This window comes from Lepidochelys olivacea (assembly GCF_965140295.1).
Source record: "Lepidochelys olivacea isolate rLepOli2 genome assembly, chromosome: 3".
In the NCBI taxonomy this organism is placed as follows: Eukaryota; Metazoa; Chordata; order Testudines; family Cheloniidae; genus Lepidochelys; species Lepidochelys olivacea.
This window is the reverse complement of record NC_140413.1, coordinates 16,525,413-16,548,279: the sequence shown is the minus strand read 5'-3', so window position 1 is coordinate 16,548,279 and position 22,867 is coordinate 16,525,413. Positions and strand designations below refer to the sequence as shown.

The following is a 22,867-nucleotide window of genomic DNA, read 5'->3' as shown; positions in this document are numbered from 1 at the left end:
ACTTTGTTTTCAGTCTGTTACATTTTTGGTTTAACTCTCTAATCAAGAGGGGAAACTTTTACGGTCCTTTTCAAATGAATCATCAACAAGTGGTATTCAGAAGTCTTCACAAATATGATCACTGAAGTATTTATTGGTGATCTAACAGCAACAGGCATGATTTTCAGACGTGTTGAACAGCAGCGTACCATTGAGGCCAGCACCTCTGAAAAATCAGGCTCAACAAATATTGTTCATTTAAGTAATTAATCTGAGACCCTAAACTACCAGAAACAAGACTGATAGTTAAAATGGCTACAAACCAGTTAGACAGATACAAGGAACATTAGTGATTCTGATAAAACTTCATCCTCTGTGCATTCACTTCAGTGAAATCACACCAACAAGCTGGGATAACACACTAACTAGAAAAGCAAAGCTTGGGTCGTCTGACCTCAAGAGAGGACATCTCTTAGGGCTCTGTGAAGGCATGTATTGCATTTTCTATTTACCTTGACTCTTATAAGATTCATAAAATAATCTTAAAATTGCCACAGGCAACTGAAGTGTTTGACCTTACACAGCCCCAGGTTTTGTAGCATTAACAAGCCCTTCCGTAGCCGTGACGTACACACTGAAATTTCAGTAGTGTGGTTTTATAGGTTTCACTGGCATGAGTTGGGACGACTGTACTACACGCTGGCGGTAAAGCCATGAATGAGTTAGGCAGGTCATTCCAAGCAACCGTGGATAAAAGCTTTCTGCCACGCTTGGCTACCAAGCACTCTGCCTGTTACGCATGTTCCATAAAACCTATTTTATGAAGGTTTGAGAGAGTCTGGAAAATATTTATTGGGACTAATTTTCCTACTCCTGTCTATATAAAATCAAGTGTCTTAGTTAAATAGGAGTTCAAACATACTGGGCTATAAAAAAGTGCAGAGGTGACTCTTGCCTGTTGTGGGGTTTCAGAAAGGGGTATCCCCCCTTGGGTGAGAAAATTCTCTCTTCTCCTCTGAAATGTGCAAAGTTTGTGGCACTTTTGTTTTTTATGGCAGCTTTTTGAAGGTGCTGGTAAATTTACAGTGTTAGAGATATTCTCACAAGGTTCAGTCGGCAGAAAGCAGATGGTGCGGATCAAACCAAGATACCTATTAAATTTATCACATTGCTTTGCGATTTAGCATATGGCTAACACATCTACATATAAGATCTTTAAGGGAACATACCAAACTTTGAGTTAACCATATCTATTTATCTTGGGTAAAACTGACACGCCTTAAGGATCAGTGTATGCGCATTTACAATACAAGATCCTGATCTTGCAACTGACTCCATGCAAGCGGTTGCCCCCAGTTCATAGGGAGGCAATTGAAGGATTGGGGCCTACCTTCATTTCAGGCTGATACAATATCACTTTTGAATGCTTGTTTCATATGAGACATTGGTGATTTAGTACTACCTAGGAAAAGTCTTTTAAATTATGTTTTTACTCTATTCTTATTCAAAATAGGCAATTAAATTTAAAAAATCTTGTGCTTTGATTTCAATATGTAAGCACAAAATGCCTACACTCCAGCCTGTGGGTGGCCTTGCTAGATAATTAAGAATATCAAGATTAAATTAGCAACAGCAAACCAACAATCTCTTTGCAGTCCACAAAACTAGAATTTCTTCAGCTCCCACAAAACTAGTTGTGCCAAATAAAAATCCACAAATCCTTGCCCAATCCCATCACCCATCCCATTTGGGTTTTATAGATCAGAATCAACTTCTTAAACTCCATCCAGAAACCAACAGGCATCCAACACAAATCCCGGAGCATTGGTGTCATGTGCTCACCACTTTCTGCCCCAGCTTCGGTATCCACATGCAGATCCCCACAGGGTGCATTGGAATTGCCTAAACTTCAAGCAACAGAAGCATGAAGGCCTGTAACATAGTCCAGGCCTAAGAGAAAGGGTTACAACTTCCTTCCCACATGGGAGGGAATAAAGCCATTCTGCTCAATTCTGTTATATAGCTGCCTAACAGCAAGGAGTTTAACAGAACTCCCAAAGTGAATGCTCAGCTGACACAAGATGGGGGACACACCTTCAATCAATGGGTGACAATCTTTGCCACATTGTCCAATTGCTTCCCCAAACATAACAATATGACCTCTGTTTCCCCTGGCCTCAGCCTGCTCACTCTTATCGAGCCCATTCACTACCATACACAGAGAAAGATAATTGCTCCCTATAGGTTGGATGAAAGGGAAGAATAGATTCAATGTCATCAGCATATTGAATGCATGTCAGTCTGTACCCAGTCTTCCCTGCAAGCTCAAATACGCACAAAAAATGATAAATGAAACCCCACATGACAGAAACATGAGGGCACAAAGCCAGCCACCCTTAACTACACTCTTAGTTCTCTCTCAAAGGAAACATGCATCCACACTAAAGAATAAACATCCATGAAATAAAAAGGCATGTCCCATCATCATCAACCCTATCCTCAAATCACTAACATTCAACAGCCACTTTCTCCGATTTATTATCACTCCACTTTCTTCTTTAAAGCCCCAGAAAATACAGGAGCCTTGCAGTGCTCCCTGAAAGTCATCAAATGCCTGCCCTGATGTACCAGTAAGATGGGGAGTATATAGAAGATCTGTCATCAAGGGGATCCTGCCACCAACTCCCTCTCTCTGAAATCAGCGTACTGTAAGCTTGAGTGCCTCTGCTGACCTACAAGGTCCTATGTCAAAACCTTATAGCCACAGTATATGTAATACTCAGCCAATGTCATCAGTGTACAGGACCTGACTGAGTGCAGTGAATTATTCTAGTCTCAGGGTGACAAAGGCAAGGATAACTGTAGGGAAGGTCTACATCTAAACAAAAACATCACATTCTCCTCACCGAAAGATGACAGAAAGACATGCTCTTGGCCACACATGCTACCTGACCATGTAGGAATAGCACAAGATCTAATACAATCCCCAAACAGGAAACCTGAGTAACAGATTTCTGACACACTTTTAAAGCAAAGGGGCTAGTATCTCAGCCATTTCATCTCCCAAACTACTAACATTAATTCCTTCTTGCCTGAAAAAAAACTTTGTTCAGTTTACGCTTATGAAAGCCCCAATCTTCACCAGATACTGGTTAAGTCCCTTCACTGTCCCAATCCAAATAAAACTGGCACATCATCTATTCTCTATATGCACAACATTTAACAAAGAAAAAACTATTTTAGAAATAACTTGGAACATATTAAGCATTTTTGTGGGTACTACTTGCAATATTCTTAGGGTGCCTTATTATACACTAAGTTATACACTAAGAGAATGACTAACTAATATCACTAATCCACTAAATATTGGAACGATCTTTACTATACAAAAGTCATGATTTCAAAGTTACATCTCAGACTCCATCAGGCACAGAAGCAAGTGCCGCACATCCTAATGGGAAACTGGAAACCTCCCCTTTCCAATGGAAAAAACTCCCATGGTTAGCCTGTAGAGCCATGAGAAAATGACCCTTACACTTGTAGTCCAAAACTGAACATTCGCCACTCCACACCTCAGTTCAGTGCAATTTGGATGGGAAGTTACACATTCTGGAAATGGAGTAATTATTTCTGTTCCGCATCTTTAAAAGGCATTCTGAGTAAAGGGTCATGTCCAAGAGGTCACCCTGGGTTGAGACCATGTGGGTTTAATCAGTGATGAGCTGCCAAAATCTTAACCGGTTCCCTATAAAACGTTCTGATTTAAGGGATGTGCCACAGAATGTATTTTTTGTACCAACAGGGTTACCATACGTCCGTATTTTCCCGTATTTTGGTTCTTAAATCGCCGTCCAGACGGCGATTTAAGAACCAAAAAACCTGACATGTCCGGGAAAATACAGATGTGTGTTAACCCTGCCTAAGGTTCTTTTTTAAAAAGATGGGCCTGAACTAGAAATGAGCTCCGTTTCACATGTGCGCGTCCCCCACCACTCCCTGGGGGTGAACTAGGGTGACCAGATGTCCTGATTTTATAGGGACAGTCCCAATTTTGGGGTCTTTTTCTTATATAGGCTCCTATTACCCCCCACCCCCATCCTGATTTTTCACACTTGCTGTCTGGTCACCCTAGGGTGTGCACATGTGTGGGTCCCCAGCTGCTCCCTGCCCCCCTCACTGAAGCAAGTATGCAGGGTTACTGCCCTGGGAACTGCAGGGCACCAGTGGAAGTGGGGCCAGCTGCAGACAGGGGCGTGGGGCAGGGCTAGCTGGAGGCAGGGCAGGGGGTTGCGGGCCTGGCTGGAAGCAGGGGCTGGCTGCAGGCAGGGCACGGGGTGTGGGGCTGGCTGGCTTCAGGCAGGGCTGCAGGGGGGTGTGGCAAGGGTTGGCTGGAGACCGGGGGTGTGGGGCTGGCTAGCTTCCGGCAGGGGGGTGCATGCTGCAGGGGCTGGCTGCAGGCAGGGCAAGGGCTGACTGGAGGTAGGGACTGGCTGCAGGCAGGTCGGGGGGGTGTGGGGCTGGCTAGCTTTGGGCAGGGGGGTGCGTGCCGCAGGGGTTGGCTGGAGACAGAGCAGGGGATGCAGCAGAGACTGGCTGAGGGCAGGGGTTGCGGGGCTGGCTGGAGGCAGGGCAGGGCAGGTGGTGAGGGGCTGGCTGGAAGCAGGGTGGTGGGTTCTCACGGGGAGAGTGGCTCAGAGCAGCCCAAACAGCAGGACGCTGCCCAGGCCAAGCAGAGCAGCCAGGGACCCACCAGGCAGCAGCAGGAGCCCCAGGGCCAGGGGAGCAGCAGCAGCAACAGGGCTTGTGTCCAGGGCCAGGTGGCAGCCCATATGGCTCCTGCAGTGCAGCGCCCCCGGCGGCCGGAGGAGGAATTACATCACTTCCCGGCCAGAGACCATCAAAGCCTCAGCGCCCCCTGCAGGAAAGCAGGTTAACAACCGGTTCTAAAACTGCTTGAAAATTTAACAACCAGCGGTTGTTAAATTCCCGCGAACCGGCTCCAGCTCACCACTGGGTTTAATGCACTAGAAAATTTCACATTTAGAGGCCAGTGCTAAAAATTGGTATAAGTCAGATGTATGGAAGAATTGTGTGTTCTCAAAACTAGTCCCCCCCATGAAGATTTGCACAAGATCACAAAAGTCACCATCCAGTTTTTTTTTTAATAATAGAATCATAGACTATCAGGGTTGGAAGGGACCTCAGGAGGTCATCTAGTCCAACCCCCTGGCTCAAAGCAGGACCAATCCCCAATTTTTGCCCCAGATCCCTAAATGGCCCCCTCAAGGATTGAACTCACAACCCTGGGTTTAGCTTTAACAGAACAGGCAACCTTTGAATAGGAGGCACACGCAGGATTGAGATCACAGTAATGTTATTGACAAGGAAGGAATATATTAGTAGCAGTTATATGGGGAGAGCTTGCATAGCATCTGTCCAGAATGTTGCTGGTTCTGGGCAATACTTAAAGTTCTCATTAGACAGGGATAGAATTGTAAGTCAGATGTCAGATTAAGATCAAGGTGCATCTAGCAAGAGTTAGTTCACTTTCATCAGCACCAAATACTGAAATTCACAAAATACAATCTCTCTCTTTCAAAATTGTAAAGCACTAATGAAGGAGTTAGCCACAAAAGTTGTCAACTAGACTCCACGAAACTATAAATGAATGTTATGAATATTAGTAAAAATATTTAAATAGGTTCATTAAGTTATTCTATGCACAAAAACAGCAGGAAGGTGCACAGAAAATGACAGTGAGAAAAAAAAGGAATCTTTTTATAAAGGTAAGGGAGGTCAGGCAATGACAAAAATATCCTTTTAATTGAAAAAAGAAAGCCATTATATAGGTGTTCGTTTTTCTAGCTAACCCAATACAAAGTAAGGCGTTATCAGTTCTCTGCATATTAGCCTGATAAACACTGTACATTATTTTTCCCAGTTACACAAAAGAGCTATCAGCAGTATTTAAAAAATTGTATACCCTACCTAACACATGTAACTGTTCTTGCACTAAATATTAACATGTGTATACTCCAATAAAAGAGTTTATTCTAATACCATGAGAGTATCCCAGTCCAAATAGGAAAGGCTCAGAAAAGCTCTCCAATACAGTATTTTCATTTGTTTTTCATCTTACCTGGTTCTTTATAGCTCTTTACTGCAACTGAATCTACCTCTACTGATTTTGGTCTAAGTGGTAAATGTTCAGAGTCTAACTTTGGTTTTATTAGTGGCTCAATTTCAGACTTCGGTCGAAGGGAAACTACTTCCCCATTAGATCTGTAAAGAAATAAACAGGCAGTCTGAATTTGAAACAAGTCATAATTCAAACGTATTAAGAGTTAAAAGCAGAGGGGAAAATGTCTGTTTCCTGTTCTTTAAGCATTTAGATTTAAAAATTTCACAGACTGACTCTCACACCAAGACAGACAAATAAAATCAATGTTGTGCTATTCATAAACATATTTACTTCTGTTAGGACTCTTATGGACAAAAATCTGCCCTCCAGATATGTGCAGGGCTTTCAGTAGGAGTTCCACATGCATACTTCAAAACATTATCTGGTAATATTTTATCACCGTTTAGGCACACTGTATGAACAAATCTAACCCTTTGCAAAAAAAATGCTATAGTGCAATGCAACAAAACAAAAGACAAGAAGGTTGAACACCACCTTCAACAATATCTCCACTTCAGAAACATTCACAGGTGAAGTATGAAGGGTCCATTGCCCTCAAATTTTTTTTTTTATTAAAAGCATTCTTAATGGATCATAATGGGTGGTTACTTTTAGTTAAATATCCTGTATAGATGGCCCTTATTCTAGCATTGGATAGTCTCTCTGCACCCTTTATTACTGTTCTGGCAGTGAAAGACTCCTAGATTTTCCTGCATCCTAGATCCAAAAGTGAACAGATGAGCCATTCCTTTGCCACTCTTTTAGCTGCATCTTGCAGCTGAAGGTAAAAGTTACTTTGTTTAGGAAGCTGTGTGAATTGAACAGTTTGACAGGTTAAATGTTGGTTATTAAGTTCCCTTTCCTCTAAAATGTGGCTCTATACTCATTTCCCCACTTTTCTACATGGGGATTATTATTGCAGCAGGGTTGCCTTCTCTTCTCCCATCCACTCAGGGTAGTGTCAAATACTGAACAGCTGTGGATGTTTTCAGTCAAATATTGAGCAGCTGTGGACGTTTTCAGTCATAAGAACATTAAAATTCTCTGGCCACAATTTATTATTTGTCTATATCTATATCTCCCCTTTGGAATTCTGTTCCATAACATATTCCAATATGTTAACTGTTACCCAAATTGAAAAACATTTCTGTTGTATACTTCTCTACCTATAAAACAATAAATCTTGAAGTGTGCTGAAATATGAAGTCAATACCTAGCCAAGAATGGGTGGCCCTCTGTAGATTAACAGTATGGAGCTGTACTCTTGGATTGCACATGCACCTGCTGCATGAAAGCCAGAGCGCTCAAAGGGGTAACCATTGGGAACCCGTACATGCAGTCTCACAGAATCAAACCTTCAGTGTGAGGTTATGTACGGAGCTGTGGCCTACACGTCTGTTAGTTTCTTCCACCATTTGGAATCTACAGCACAGAAGCGTGGTGAATGGGGATCTACACTGACAATCCACTCAAAGAATCGATTCTTAAAACTGGCTAGTAATCTCTCTTCAAGATCTCCATTCTTGAGAGATTAATTGCTACTGCGAGGAGTCAGGTTTGAAGAGAACTAGTTGAACAATGATTATAGCACTGCTGTCCTGAACGGAGCATCAGCTCCCGTGATGTGCAAAGAAAATGGCAATAGTGCATGAATAATGCACAGTATGGCTAGATACCAAGAGAAGAGTGACCTGTCCCAGGCATCTTATGCCTTATCTACATTTACAGTAGTGTGTCGAGTACAGACACAACACAGGAGCTACTTGCCATAGTGAAAGCAGGCCGAGCTCACGCCTGTCACTGTGCTGTGTAACCACATGCAGCAGTGAAATGCTCCAACGAGCGGGGATGGAGACCAGTGGAAAAGACTCCAGCAGCTCCCCGCTGCCACAGCCTTTCACTGCAGCAGAAAAGGCTCTAGCAGGGAGGAAGCAACAGGAGCCTTTCCACACTGTCAGACTTTCCCGCTGCCTCTCCCTGCCAGAACCTTTTCCTGACACAGGGAAAGGCACTAGCCATGGATCACTACATTGCTAAAAGTAGCAGTGTAGACATGGGAGGCACTGCTTGGGTGTGCAGACAGCTATGTAGGGTATATACCTTAGGGCACTTTACTTGCCTAAGCTGTGCCTCACTATCTACACTGCTATTTATACCCGTGCTAGCTGGGTGTGCAGTGTCTGTTCTCTGCATGCCACCATAAGTGTAGATGTATCTTCAGAAAGGATGCTGGAGACAGCCCATCTCCTGCAAGACTTAAAATTGTTCAAAAAAGATCACATTACTTTTTGGTTTGGTTATAATGGGACACACTCTCCTTACACTGAAAAAAGAGCTGATTGGTTTTTATTCAAACTGACAAAAAAATGTCACCTCATCAGGCAGAGACCAGGCATGGAAAAACTTCAGTCTGAAAAAAAAAAACTTCAGAAAGTTGTCAGTGACTAAAATCAGGGGACAGAATAGAAGCTAAATTCAACTTTAATACTAGTGGTTGGAAACCAGGGTTAGAACAGAGGCAGATACGCAACTTTAACAATAGTGGCTGCTGTTACTCTGTTATAATATGAACTATGAAGGGAAGACAGAGAATTTAAATCCACTCAAGCAGCTGAAAAGAACTGAGGAATCTTGGAGATTCAGATCCTTATATGATCTCACTCACATGTTCCCAATGGTCACTACTTTTCTAAAGGACAATGGTTTCAACAGCGAGGGCATGCGTGCTCCAGGAGTGGGGATTTATACTGACAATACTTAAGTGAGAAATCTGGTCATTTACACAGTGATGTGTGGCTCTCTCCAATGTGGTAATTAATTTCTTAAGTGTAACGCCCACAGGCTCCTCTACCCAGCATATCACAGACCACCACTAGTGACTCATTTCCTGTGGCCATAACTTACACAGAATGCAGCAGCTTAAAACTTGCACTGCGTTTGATGATTCAGAAGTGCATAATTTCACACAGAATGCAGGTCACGGTGCAAGGTTCCCTCTTATCTGATTCAAGTAAAATGTCACTTGACAATTAGAAAATTAACAGAAGGTAAAGCTGATCACCACCCACAGAATTTCTGAAGCACAGATAAATATAGGGCACTGTGTATCCTTATGACATATTCACCTTCAGATTAATTAAGGTTCATAGTTTAGCAATGAAGCACATGCAAACATAAACTAATGAAATCTATTTACTACGTTGGATTAAAATTAAATACAAATATACTCACTTAGACACAGGTGATGGTAAAACTGGTTTATCTGGTCGTTTTGGATGCAGAAGCCCAGCTCTAAATACATTATTAGTCTTGCTTGGAGGAACAGGCTTTTTGGGTGGTACCTGGGGAGCTACTGGCTTAGAAGGCTTCTGATCCAGAGCTGCTTTTTCATCTTACAAAATAAGGCACAAAAACATTTTTAGATACATTAATTTATCTAGGACACTTTGCTCCTCTAATTATGACTGGCATTTCATCATAGTGGCTGCTATCAGAATGATTTCCCTGAAGATTTCATGCTGCATCACTTTGAGATATATTTAGATAAAAGTAAAAAGAGGAAATGTGCATACAAACTGTACACTTGGACACAAGAAATGTGGTTAGCATAAACACTTAATGCAACTTCTTCAGTGACATTCCTGGTAATAGGTCACTGATTCATTAGTGCACTGCAGACAACAGCTTAGTCAGTCACACACACAAGAATTCCTGCTGTACCTCTAATGCCTTCCCCTCATATCAATTCATTACATCTACTACTAAAGATATAGATGTTTATCCCTGTTTCTTTTACACATGCATCACAGAGCAGGAGTGATCTCTAGATGATGACTTCCTTGTGCATTTAGATTCAAATTCTGTAGATTAAGGACCTTGTCTTCCTATGTGCACACTGGTAGTACTAACTGAATACAAAACAAATGTATGAAAGTTAAACAGGACAACTAAAACTTCCACTGTTTCATCGCCATATGATCCATTTGCTCAGATTTGGTCAATTAACGATGGAAAACACACATTTGTAATACTTAGTACTTCATGGGGTACTTCTATTTTCAAACCACTGTACAATCATTAAACCAACAATCCTCCCATCCACTCAGGATAGTGTCAAATACTGAACAGCTGTGGATGTTTTCAAACCTGTGAAATTAGGTAAGCATTATTCCCTCTCTGTAGCTGGCAAAAGGCAGAGATACAGGGTGTGTTTACACTGCAATTGGAAGCGTAACTGCAGCTTGTGCAGACATACTAGAGCTAGTTTTAACCTCACTAGCTCAGGTACCAGTAGCAGTGAAGCCACGGCATGGCAGGCTTCAGCACAGGACTGCAAGCCGAGTTATTACCCAGGGTTCTAGACAGGCTTGCACAGCATACGCTGGAGCCTGTGCTGCAGCAGCTTCACTGCTATCAGTACCTGATCAAGCTAGATTAAACCTAGCTCAGGTATGTCTACAAGAGCTGCGTTCAAACCCCATGAATGCAGTTTCCACATACCTTAAGTGACTTGTTGAAGCCTATAAAGAGGACTAAAGTTAGGAGTTCTTGATTCCTTGCACAAGGCTGAATCACAGTGGCTTGGTAGAGCAGAGGAACGTCTCTTGCTTTATATGCAAGTGGTCAGAAGTTCAAACCCTATATAAAAACGTATCTGAGGAAACAGGCTCCAGTGGTTAAGGTGCTAGTCTAAAATTTGGGAGAGTCAGGTTCAATTCCCCGTTGTGTCACAGACTGTGTGACCTTTGGCAAGTCACTTAGCTTCTCTCTGTCTCAGTTCCCCCAGCTGAAAAATGGGGACAGTAGCATTCAGTAACAGTCGTACCTCAACAGGGATGCGTGAGGATAAACACATTGAAGATTGTGAAGTGTTTAGGTGAGATACCACCTATGACAGAATCTACTACAAGTACTGCCTTATTGCAATTTCTGAAGGCCTGAGATACTAGAATTCAAAGATATGAAGCATACCAGTAAATCAGTGAAAAGGCTCAGTTTATTGGAATCATGTCTCCAGCAGCGCTTTTTTGGTATTGGGCTGGAGTAACTGATATAATGAGACAATACACAATTTTGCCACTTGGTGCTGCTAAATGATAAATACAGAATTATGAGATTTAGTGTTGTGTAAAAAGTCTTTTTAATTGATTTGTCTTTTTCTGGTCTATGTATACTGGCTGGCTGACCAATTTTAAACTTGAAAAATTACAAATATATGTGATACGAGTGGAGAAAGGAAGCATAAGTTCTACAATGCTGCATTCAGCCAATATCAGTCACCAAACTGGATCAATAATTTTGTATTTAAAAAAGAAAAAACGATAAACAATTAAATATTTACATATGAATTACAGTCAACTATTCTGACATTTTTGCTTTTATTATGTGATACTCCTCAATGTCTAGAATGCTATCTGAACTTTTTTCCACAAAACAAAACCTAAATATGAAGGCTGTCACAAACCAAGAAAAAAAAATCATTACTAAATACTTTAAACTGTTTACCACAGATCACCACATCATAGGGATCAGTCACTTTTGCTATACAAAGATATAGCACTCTGTACTCTAACAACTATTCTGGAGTTAATAAACAATGAAAAAGATACTAAAAGTTGGCTAAAAGATAATGCTACATAATGGAAAGGAAAATACCATACTGATTACATTTACTAAGAGCAAAAAGTTACCACGGCTAACTAATGTCATTAAACATCCTTTCAACAGTCATATAAAAATACTGCTTATATAAAAGAGCAGCTAACCAATTCTTGTCCAATTATGGACAAACTTGGGCTATAACAAGCCTAATTAGTCTCTCATAATAAGGTTTATAATTTCATATTACGATTAGCTAATAATTTTAACAGGACTAATTCCACCACAATTTAATATTTTATTAAAATGATTAGCAGTATTTGTACATGTTTTCAGGAGAGGTAGAAAATGCATATATAAATGGAAGTTTATTTCAAGCAAAACACCACTACTATTTATCTTCACAGATTTTAATGCCAGAAGGGACCATTATGATAATCTAGTCTGAACTCCTGCATAACACAGACCTTAGAATTTCACCCATTTTATACAGTTCAGCAGAAAGCTCTGCATTTAATTTTCCATTTTTAAAAATGCAGAATTTCCCAGAATTTGATGTTATATATAATTTGCTTCTTGGCCTGTTATTCTGCTGCTAGTAGTCTGTTTAATTTAATAGTGTTAACAGTATTAACTTAAACCAGGGGTCTCAAACATGCGGCCTTGGGGTTATTTTCTGTGGCCCACCAGCTCCCTGCGGCACCCCTGCCCCCCACAGGTTTCCCGTTCCCGGCCAATGGGAGCTTCGGGGAAGGTACCTGGAGGAGCGGCCAGGGCAACACACAGACCCCTGTGCCCCTCCTCCCCCAGGTCCTGGCCACTTCCCGGAGTGGTGCGGGGGCAGGGCAGGGCAGGCCACCTGCCCTGCCCCTGGTGCGCACCGGGCTGGACTCTGCCCCCGAACCCCTCCTGCAGCCGAACCCTGTGCCCTGAGACCCCTGCCGCACCCCTTCCCCCTGCCCTGAGCCCCCTGCTGCACCCCGCACCCCTCCTGTACCTCAACCCCCTGCCCTGAGCAGCCTGCTGCACTCTGCATCCTGACCCCCTGCTCTGAGCCCCCTGCTGCACCCCACACCCCCTCATGCGCCCTCTGGGGGCAGGGAGGGGGCAGAGTTGGGGTGGGGATTTCAGGGAAGGGGTTGGAAAGGGGGCAGGGAAGGGGTGGGAAGAGGCGGGGTAGGGGCGGGGCCTCACAGAAGGGGTGGAGTGGGGGCAGGGCGGGGGCAGCACGGAGGGTGGGGGGACGGGTGGTCAGTGGCGCGGTCCTCAGGCCAATGTATTAGTCCTCATGTGGCCCTCATGGTCATTTGAGTTTGAGACCCTTGACTTGAAAAAATGAATACTTTGTCTTGATACTGTTTAAGTTTATATTAGCAGCCAAATGGACCAAATTCAGCCCTTGTGTCAGTCTACTGACTTCAATTAGTTGGAGAAGGAAGAAGGTGGTCCAATGAAAAGAAACAATGTGTTCTCTAATAATATTCAGACACAAGATGGCTCCCTAAACACACACATGCATATGGATTACTCCCAAGAATATATGTAGTTTACATAGCAGGTTATTAAAAATTTGTGCAGAAAGGCCAAAACTCAAATGGAGCTGGTTTACTCTTAATCATGCATCTGAAAATGCTGTCCTGAACACATTCTATGGCCAATGTTCATTGGCTGCATTACAAAGTATCTTTATAGAATATGGCCAAACTGTTATAACAATAGCATTTTTTCTTTCAAGTCCTATAAAGTGGATAAACTCAGAGAAAGAAATGGCAATGTGTCAGAAGTTTTCTCTTTATCATAATAAAAGCAAATTCTGTACAGACCATTAGTTCCTTGTTCAATTTTTCCAAATACAAAAGGGAGCATTTTAGAAACATTACATTTGATTCAGACCATTAACCATTTTTTTTAAGTGATAGTTCTGAGGCTTTCAAATCTTGAAATGTAGTGTGAGTAAATTAGCAAACTTCTCTACAGTTAGTGAAAATGGAAATACTGAAAGATAAAATCTGGACGAAGACTGAATGGTTTAGGTGTTTACAGAACAGGAGATTTTCACTTCTAAAAAGTCTAGAATCACAATATCTCCTCTACAGATTAATAACATTAGTACAACGTTGTAGATACACTTTTGGCGTTTTTTCCAAACAAAAACTTTCAGTTGAAGCCATTCACGTTTGGTGAAACATTCTCTGTAAGAGCAGGAACTGACATTTACAAAATATTTATTTAATAAATGTCCATTGTTATCCAGAATTACAGCACCACATTTATTACAAAATTGCATTTAAGCAAATTATTAAAACCGCAACTAGGTCATTATAAACTGTCAAATTGACTGCAATTTCCAGATTAAGAAAATGACTCTGCAAAAGCAATTAAGTGTTATCATAACGTACAATATGTAGATTTAAATGTAGACATACACTAAACTAAAAACCTTAACATACTTGAATAGTTTTACAAACAATTATGATAGCATACAACAATAAGTAATAACTTTTCCCATATGGGTATTTTATTTACTTAAAACAAAATAACTAAATATTGTGTAGTTCTTTTATATGATCTCAATTTAATTTCAATGTGAAGAAAACTGGTCTCACCTTTTTCTTCAGGTCTAGAAGAAAGAAACTTCTTCTCTCCTATTGGAAGTTCAGGCTTAGGAGCTGAATATAAAAACAAAACAGGACACATTTCTCAAGCAACTGTAATTATCCTAGTCATTCACTAAAAATATAACCTGCGATTATTTGTATTTATACTGTTCCTTCTAGCCAAGGATCGTAATGTACTGTATAACCATTCATTTAAACTCAAAGATGTGAGGAAGTATTAAAATATTTCTAAACTAAGATTCAGAACTAGGTTCTGTTAGATGTGTCAAACAAAATACATAGTAGGATACATAGTGTCACCGGCATGAATTTGGGGTTGCTGTACGGTACTGCTCAGAAATGCAAAGCTACTTTTGAGTCTAGAAAGTCATCTTAAACACTTGCCATACCACACCACAGTGAATGTGGAGCATAACACGTCTGTATGCAGTACACTAAAATTAGAAAACCTTGCCTTCATGACTGAATAAAATGAGTTGTTTCTAAACTCTCATTGTATTTATGAAGCTTCTAGAGCAGTGACTTTTGTTGGTTTTTATGCTCAAAGTTTGTCAGTACATTTATCAGCATGAATCTTTTACATACCTAGACTTTTAACAGGAGGTGGTGGCTTCTTTGGCTTCTGCAAAGAGGATAAAGAGTCAATATATTTTATAGAAAAAAGATAGGCATCCACTTATCAGTAGACCTCAAAGTACTTTACAAACAAGTTCAGGATCATCCCCATTTTACAGATCGGGAAACTGAGGCACAGAGCGATGAACTACCTTATCCAAGGTCACCGAGCAGGTATCCTGAGTCCCATTCCATTGCTCAAGAAATTACAGAAAATCCTTCTTGCACAGACAGCCAAAAATTCAAAACAAATGAAATTATGCATTTTATAGTGCCAAAGCAATTTACTTACTCATTTTAACAACTATAACTGTAGGGCAATACTAATAAACCTACATTGTATCAGGCAATATTAAAAGAATCAGATGAAATCTGGCCAAAGATTTACAAAAATGATATTTTTTAAAAAAATAAGATCAAAGAAATATTTTAATTGTTTTTTGAGTTCCAATGAAAGGGTTTTTTTAGGTGGGGAAAGCGAATAAATATTCCCTGAAGTCTTTGCACCCTAAACATCGCAGCCTGGGAACTCGAAAAACTAAACTTAAAATGACATATCTGCTTATGCACAAGCAGAGAGAAAGGTGCAGATTAAATACTGAGAAAGAATGTTTAAAAAGTTTCCTGTTTAAATATACTGCAGTATCACATACCACAGCTGAAGATTCTTGTTTTTAAAATGAGTGATTTTTAACCTGGATATTTCCCAACAAATTTTAGACTATGAAATACTGAAGTCGTGTTCTAGAACTCTTTTAAAATATAATGTTGCCCCTTTTGGACCTGAGCAGCTAGTCAAAATTTGGGGTGCTGTGGATGTTCCAGTTGGGATAGAAATTAGTGATCAACAAAACCGTAACAAAGAAATATCTGTTTACGAAGTCCTGCTTCTCCAAAGGCAGGAGGAACCAAAGTAATGGTTTCAGTTTCTTAGCTTACAGCGCCAAGCCTTGTTAGACAACGTATCTCAAACATTCTCACTAGCTTTCCCCATGGCCACACTAGGCTCAGAGGCTACCGATTGGCTAGCTTGCTTTTTGTCTCTGCTTCTCTGTTCTGCATGTTTGCTTCTTCCCCCTCTATTCCCTCCTGCCGCTGCCTGCTCACATACTACTCAGCAAAAGCCCTCTGCCCACTAAGGCTTCGTCTATACTACAGAGTTGGATGTAAGTGTCTACACTACAGTGTTGCTCCCACCAATGTAAGTTGCACACTACGTTGATCTAATAACTCCACCTCTGCAAGAGGCGTAGTACTTAGGTCGATGTAATTAGGTTGGCACAGTGTCAGTGTAGACACCATATTGACTGCCCCAGCTGTTGGCCCCAGGGCTCTGGCTGTAGACAGATTTCCCTCCACTTTGTACGAGGATTTCCCCTGGACTTTAATTGTCAGAGAGTGTCATTAAAATATTATAAAAGCTTTTAGGAAATTCCCAGAGTGAGACCTTATATGCCAAGTAAAACTTCTGAGTACGGCGGCTCCTATTAGCAGAAACAGTTGTTTATTGAACAAATGATGTGCATGAAGGCTTGTTTTAAAAATTAACCATGCATGAAAATTCATATTAATCTCTTTCTTCGGTCACAGAAAACAGTGCAGTAAAATTAATGAATGAAACCAGACTCCGTTTTCAGCCCAGAAAGAAATGCTCAATCCTATCAGAGTTCTATTTGGAATAAACAGAAAATCAACATTATTTCCTGTGAGGCTGGGCGGCAGCAGACATATCAGATTCAAACGTCAACACCGACTTGCAATTAAAGTGAATCAGTTTGGGGTTTTTTAGGTCAGCCCACAATGAACAGTAGATTACAGTTGCCATCCACTGCCTTTACCTGAAAGCTGCTCCATGCAGGTGAATTCCTGTACTAAGTCGTATTGAAGACGATGGGGTTTGCATTCAGTAGCTTGAAGGATTTGGGGACTCTCTCTACAATAACCTGCTTAAAGACCCAGAATGATTCACTTCTCCAACCCTGAATGCAGCATTCCTTTCTTCCTGTACATCACAGCTCAACCTGGCAACCTCCATATGCACACAACACAGTATACTTGGATCAATATAAATATTTCCATTTTCCACATTGATATCAATAATTTAAAAATATAATCTTAAATATTGAGAAGTTTCGCTGCAATGAGTCAATATTGAAAGTTTTTTATGTTAAAGATTTTGTGCAATAGTGAAGACTTACACTATTTATACCACTTGCCAAGTGGAGAGCCTATTAGAAAAGGAGGAGGGTGGATTTGATTCCATGGATTTTAGTGTTCATCAGATAGTAGTACTGAAATTGCCTGACCAACAACAGATTCATCATCCAAGCAATGAAATGTAGCAAAAGTACAGAGTTATAGTTAAACTTAGCATTGAGGATAATGTTATTAGAAATGCAATTGTAAAATGTTGCTAACCACAATCACCACAGTGTAGTCATTCCCTGTTATTTTTATTGCTAATTTTTGTTTGTCTTTTCTTTAGAAACCTGAGTGGTGACTTTCTAGAATAATGCACATTCCTATGAATTAACACAGCCAACTTCCTTAATATTTTTTGAAGTCACTATAAGACATATAATATTTTCCTGGCTATACTGATGTACAGTAACTCCTCACTTAAAGTAGTCCCGATTAACGTTGTTACATTGCTGATCAATCAGAGAACATGCTCGTTTAAAGTTGCGCAATCCTCCCTTATAACCGTGTTTGGCAGCTGCCTGCTTTGTCCACTGCCTGCAGGAAGAGCAGCCGTTTTGGGCTAGCTGGTGGGGGCTTGGAACCAGGGTGGACCGGCAGCCCCTCACTCCCCTAAGTTCCCTGTGCAGCAGCTGCCCAGCAGGCTATCAGTTGCTGGGCAGTTCAGCTGTCCCTCTCCCCACTGCCGTGTGCTGCTCCTGCCCTCTGCTTTGGAGCTGCTCCCGGGAGCCTCCTGCTTGTTGTGCGGGTAGGGGGACGGGGGGAGAGAAAGAGAAGAGGGGTGCTAATGTCAGGGTGTCCCCCTCCTCCCTCTCCTGCATCTCATTTCCATAGAGCAGGGGCTGACACGATAGGGCTCAGGACAGAGGGAGCTTGCTGGCAGCAGCTGCTGTCTCAACTTGCTGATCTACTTAAAAAGGCAATGTACTCAGAGTGGGGTCAGAGTACTTACAGGAGCAATGCGTGTCTCTCTCACATACACGGTATGCGTTTCTGTCTCTCTCTGCATGCTGTCTCCCCTCCCTCCATTTGTGCTGCCGTGTAGTGTGAGGCTACATTAACAACAATGTGTTAACCCTTGAGGGCTCAGCCGATTGCTAGTTCATCATTTAGCAGTAAGGCATACCAAACAACTGATGGCCTTCCATGGTGTTCATGACCTTAAATACTTGTGAAATATATTGTGCCTCAATCCTTGGCAGAAGTTTGGTTACAATATACATATTAAATCCATTTAGATCTTATAAATAGGTTTCTCCAGCCCCTCAATTATTGTTATATTTAATTCCCTCCAGTCGAAGGCCTCTGTGTATTCATCCCCACAAAAGTCACAATGGCTTTTCGATGCCATATTGCATTGGAAGTTCTTCTCTAATTTGCTGTCCAGTTAGCAATAAAAGGGGTACTTTTTGGTTATACTTTTTTTCCAGCGTATCTCCACCTCCCAGATATCTGTACTTCAGGTTATTTTCTGACAGATCTTTTAGTTTGAGTTTTTCCAGGTGAATTTCATTCCAAAGTGAATCAATATTTCTAAACTCTCTAGGTTCTTTTCTGCACCCTCTTACAGACTTGGCCTTCGCAACATCCTCTGACAAGGAGTTCCACAGGTTGACAGTGCGTTGTGTGAAAAAATACTTCCTTTTGCTTGTTTTAAACCTGCTGCCTATTCATTTCATCTGATGACCCCTAGTTCTAGTGTTATGAGAAGGAGTAAATAACACTTCCTTATTTACTTGCCCCACAACTGTCATGATTTTGTAGATGTTTATCATATCCACCCTTAGTCATCTCTTATCCAAACTGAAAAGTCTCAGTCTTATTAATCTCTCCTCATATGGCAGTCGTTCCATACCCCTACTCATTTTTGTTGCCCTTTTCTGAACCCTTTCCAATTCCAAAATATTTTTTTAAAAGGAGTGACCAGATCTGGACACAGTATTCAAGATGTGGGCATACCATGGATTTATATAGAGGCAGTACGATATTTTCTGTCTTATTATCTATTCCTTTCTTAATGATTCCCAACATTCCGTTCACTTTTTGACTGCCACTGCACATTGAGTGGATGTTTTCAGAGAACTATCCACAATGACTCCAAGATCTCTTTCTTGAGTAGTAACAGCCAATTTAGACCCCATCATTTTGTACGTATAGTTGGGATTATGTTTTCCAATGTGCATTACTTTGCATTTATCAACACTGAATTTCATCTGCCATTCTGTTGCCCAGTCACCCAGTTTAGAGAGATCCTTTTGCAGCTCTTTGCAATCTGCCTGGAACTTAACTATCTTGAGTAGCTTTGTATCATCTGCAAATTTTGCTACCTCACTGTTTACCCCTTTTTCCAGATCATTTATGAATACACTGACTAGGACTCGTCCCAGTACAGACCCCAGGGGACACAGCTATTTACCTCTCTCCATTCTGAAAACTGACCATTTATTCCTACCCTATCTTTTAACCAGTTATCAATCCATGAGAGGACCTTCCCTCTTATCCCATGACAGCTTACTTTGCTTAAGAGTCTTTGGTGAGGGACCTTGTCAAAGGCTCTCTCAAAATCTAAGTACACTATATCCACTGGACCCCCCCTTGTCCACGTGCTTGTTAACCCTCACAAAGAATTTAAGTAGATTGGTGACGCATGATTTCCCTTTACAAAAAACCATGTTGCCTCTTCCCCAACAAATTATGTTCATCTATGTGTCTGACAATTCTGTTCTTTACTATGGTTTCAACCAGTTTGCCCGGTACTGAAGTCAGGCTTACCAGCCTCTAATTGCCAGGATCACCTCTGGAGCCCTTTTTAAAAATTGGCACCACATTAGCTATCCTCCAGTCATTTGGTACAGAACCTGATTTAAATGATAGGTTACAGACTACAGTTAAAACAACAAGGACTCCTTGTGGCACCTTAGAGACTAAAATTTATTTGGGCATAAGCTTTCGTGGGCTAAAACCCACTTCATCAGATGCATGGAATGAAAATACAGTAAGAAGAATATATATTATAGCACATGAAAAGATGGGAGTTGCCTTACTAAGTGAGGGGTCAGTGCTAACAAGCCAATTCAATTAAGGTGGAAGTAGCCTATTCTCAATAGTTGACAAGGGGTCAATACCAAGGGAGGGAAAATTACTTTTGTAGTGCTAACTAGGCCAATGCAATCAAGGTGGCCCATTTACAACAGTTGACAAGAAGGTGAGTATCAGCTGAGGGAAAATTATTGTTGCTGATAGGTTTGTTATCCCTTAGGGTATACAGCAGAAGAAAGGTGTAATATAATCACCTTTTAAAGCAACAAAGTGAACTTCCAACTGGGATTTTTGAAGTCAGTGATCTGTGTATATTTGCACAAGTCTAATTTATGCTCAGAGATGCATAATGTGTATATGCAGATCTGATATCTCTACACTCACATAACCATGGTAATGTACAAACACATGCACCTCACTTAGAAAAGCTAGTCCTTCATTTATAATGTAATGGTCTAGACCTTAAACCATAACTGCACAGACACCTAGCTAACCCTGACAACTTTAAAATAGTTAAATGGGTTGGGGAAAATTAATTATAAACACAACAGTGACAGAGGCAAGAAAAGATTAAATTTCATCTTGAAACATTTTGAAACAAATTGAAATGAAGTATTTCAATTAGATATTCTCATTTATTTTTGACTTTCCCATTTTGACTTACATTTCCAAATTATCAAAAAAAAAGTTTCAATAAGGTTGTTTTGAATTTAAAAAAATTGGAATTTCTGTTCCATGAAAATTTCCAAGTCTCAGTTTTTTTGGCCTAACTCAGGACAAATGTCAATGTGTCAGAATTTCCCACAGAACAAAAATTCCATTTTTTAAAAACCAGCTCTATTTTTTTAAATATATAAAATTCAATTTCTGCTTTGATAGTACTAACAAATTGAAAATGAATCAAAAAATTGGCATCATAACATTGTTATGTGGTATAATGCATTAAGATTTAGTTGGGGACTGGTCCTGCTTTGAGCAGGGGGTTGGACTAGGTGACCTCTTGAGGTCCCTTCCAACCCTGATATTCGATGATTCTAAGTATTTTTTTATATATATCTGCATTTCTGGCAAAGGATCTGTGGCTTTTCTTTAGATTGTAAGAAAAGAAAAAGCACTAAAACTTACTGGAAAGTCCTTATCAGACTCTTGTATTTGAACAGCAAAGTTGTCTGGGAAGACCCCTTCTTTACCGTTAAGCTCTCCTTTCCACCATCCTTGTTCTCCAGGATCCTAAAACAACAAATGGTACTATTTATTTGAACAACATTATTTAATATTTACTCATTTTATGGAGCAAGTACAGCTCCAGAAAAAAAACATGCACAAGTATTCATTATATAGTACAAAAACCCATCTCCTTTTACCAATGTTGTAAAATCTCACCTCAACTGAAAAAAATGCAGTGTTTTTCAAGAGGAAGCCTTATTAAAAAGTTCAATTATATTTGGGAAGGAGCTGCGAGTAGCTCAGGGTTTGATAGAATCAGATGTCCTTACTATTCAACTTGTTTTTTTATTATTTGTTTTAAAACAAGAATTAAAACTGGTAAGAATATCTATTTGAAAGGGAACTGTGAATGGAAGTGGAATAAAGAAATGTAGATATAAAAGAAACCTCCTAATGCATTGCACAACCTTAGCCACTGCCCTGGAAGACAAATTATTTCTCTTACATTCACAGATCTCTTCCAAATCTCTCTCTCTCTTTATATATAGCTATATCTTGTTTGAATGATTTAATTTTATGAGAACTACTGGACTGAGAAAGGCAAGAGAGAAAATTAATATGATCTGTATGGGAGGGGACAAGTTAAGAATACAGTAGAAAGAGCCAGAGAAAGGTATTTCTGTTTCAGAGTTCAGTGTAACAGCACATATTTTTGGAGGATTGAGGGTTTAATATGTTCAACCCTTTTTACAGGATATTGCAACCCCTTAACGCACAGAATCAAGTTGCTTAAAATTATTTTAGTAATTCTATTTAAGGTTTTTCTTCCAACATTAATAGCTATCACCACTTTATACAGGTTGAATAAACCATGATTGAAATATGCTACTTTTGACAGAAACAACTGGCTCATTCTATCCACAGAAGATTAGGTCCTAGCATGCATATCCAAATCAGAACAGCTGGTGAATCTCAGAACAAAAAAATTCATAAACACACTGAGCTAAATGAAGGAAGCACCAATGCAAGAAACTAAAACTAATTTGAGTCTATAAACTGGCAGGGTGTCAATTTGGTTTATCATTTCTCCCATTAAGTCTCTTTGCAAACTTGACATTATCCTCTGGAGTTTACTAAATTTTGTTAATGCCAGGAACCCAGCAATTATGAGCTTTAGCACAGAAAGGCCCCAATCTTCCAATTGCATCTGAGTGGATACAAGTGCCCTTATATATCTCATTCCATGGTCAGAGTCGAACGGAGACAGTTTATATTTAATACTGGATACAGGGAAACTGACGGGGGGAGGGGAGGGGAAGAGGGGGAGGTGGAGACATCAGTTCCAAGCAACAATGGGAGGCTAAAATGAGTACAAATTTTAAAACCTTGTGAGGACTGGACTGTATCCTTATGCAAACCGAGATCTAACCTGATATGAAAGAACGCCGTCTTTACAAAACAAAATATAGTG

At 40.5% G+C, this 22,867-nt stretch overlaps 1 protein-coding gene across 1 annotated transcript in view; it reads right to left on the bottom strand.

Moving 5' to 3' along the window:
* CD2AP (CD2 associated protein) overlaps positions 1–22,867 on the bottom strand; it is a 160,506-nt gene that overhangs the window by 18,477 nt on the left and 119,162 nt on the right. The window contains exons 9-13 of the mRNA XM_084624761.1: positions 21,355–21,459; positions 14,962–14,998; positions 14,365–14,427; positions 9,392–9,551; positions 6,119–6,261 (exon numbers count right to left, since the gene is read on the bottom strand). Of these exons, the coding sequence (XP_084480887.1) occupies positions 6,119–6,261; positions 9,392–9,551; positions 14,365–14,427; positions 14,962–14,998; positions 21,355–21,459 (508 nt within the window). The remainder of the gene's footprint in view (positions 1–6,118; positions 6,262–9,391; positions 9,552–14,364; positions 14,428–14,961; positions 14,999–21,354; positions 21,460–22,867) is intronic.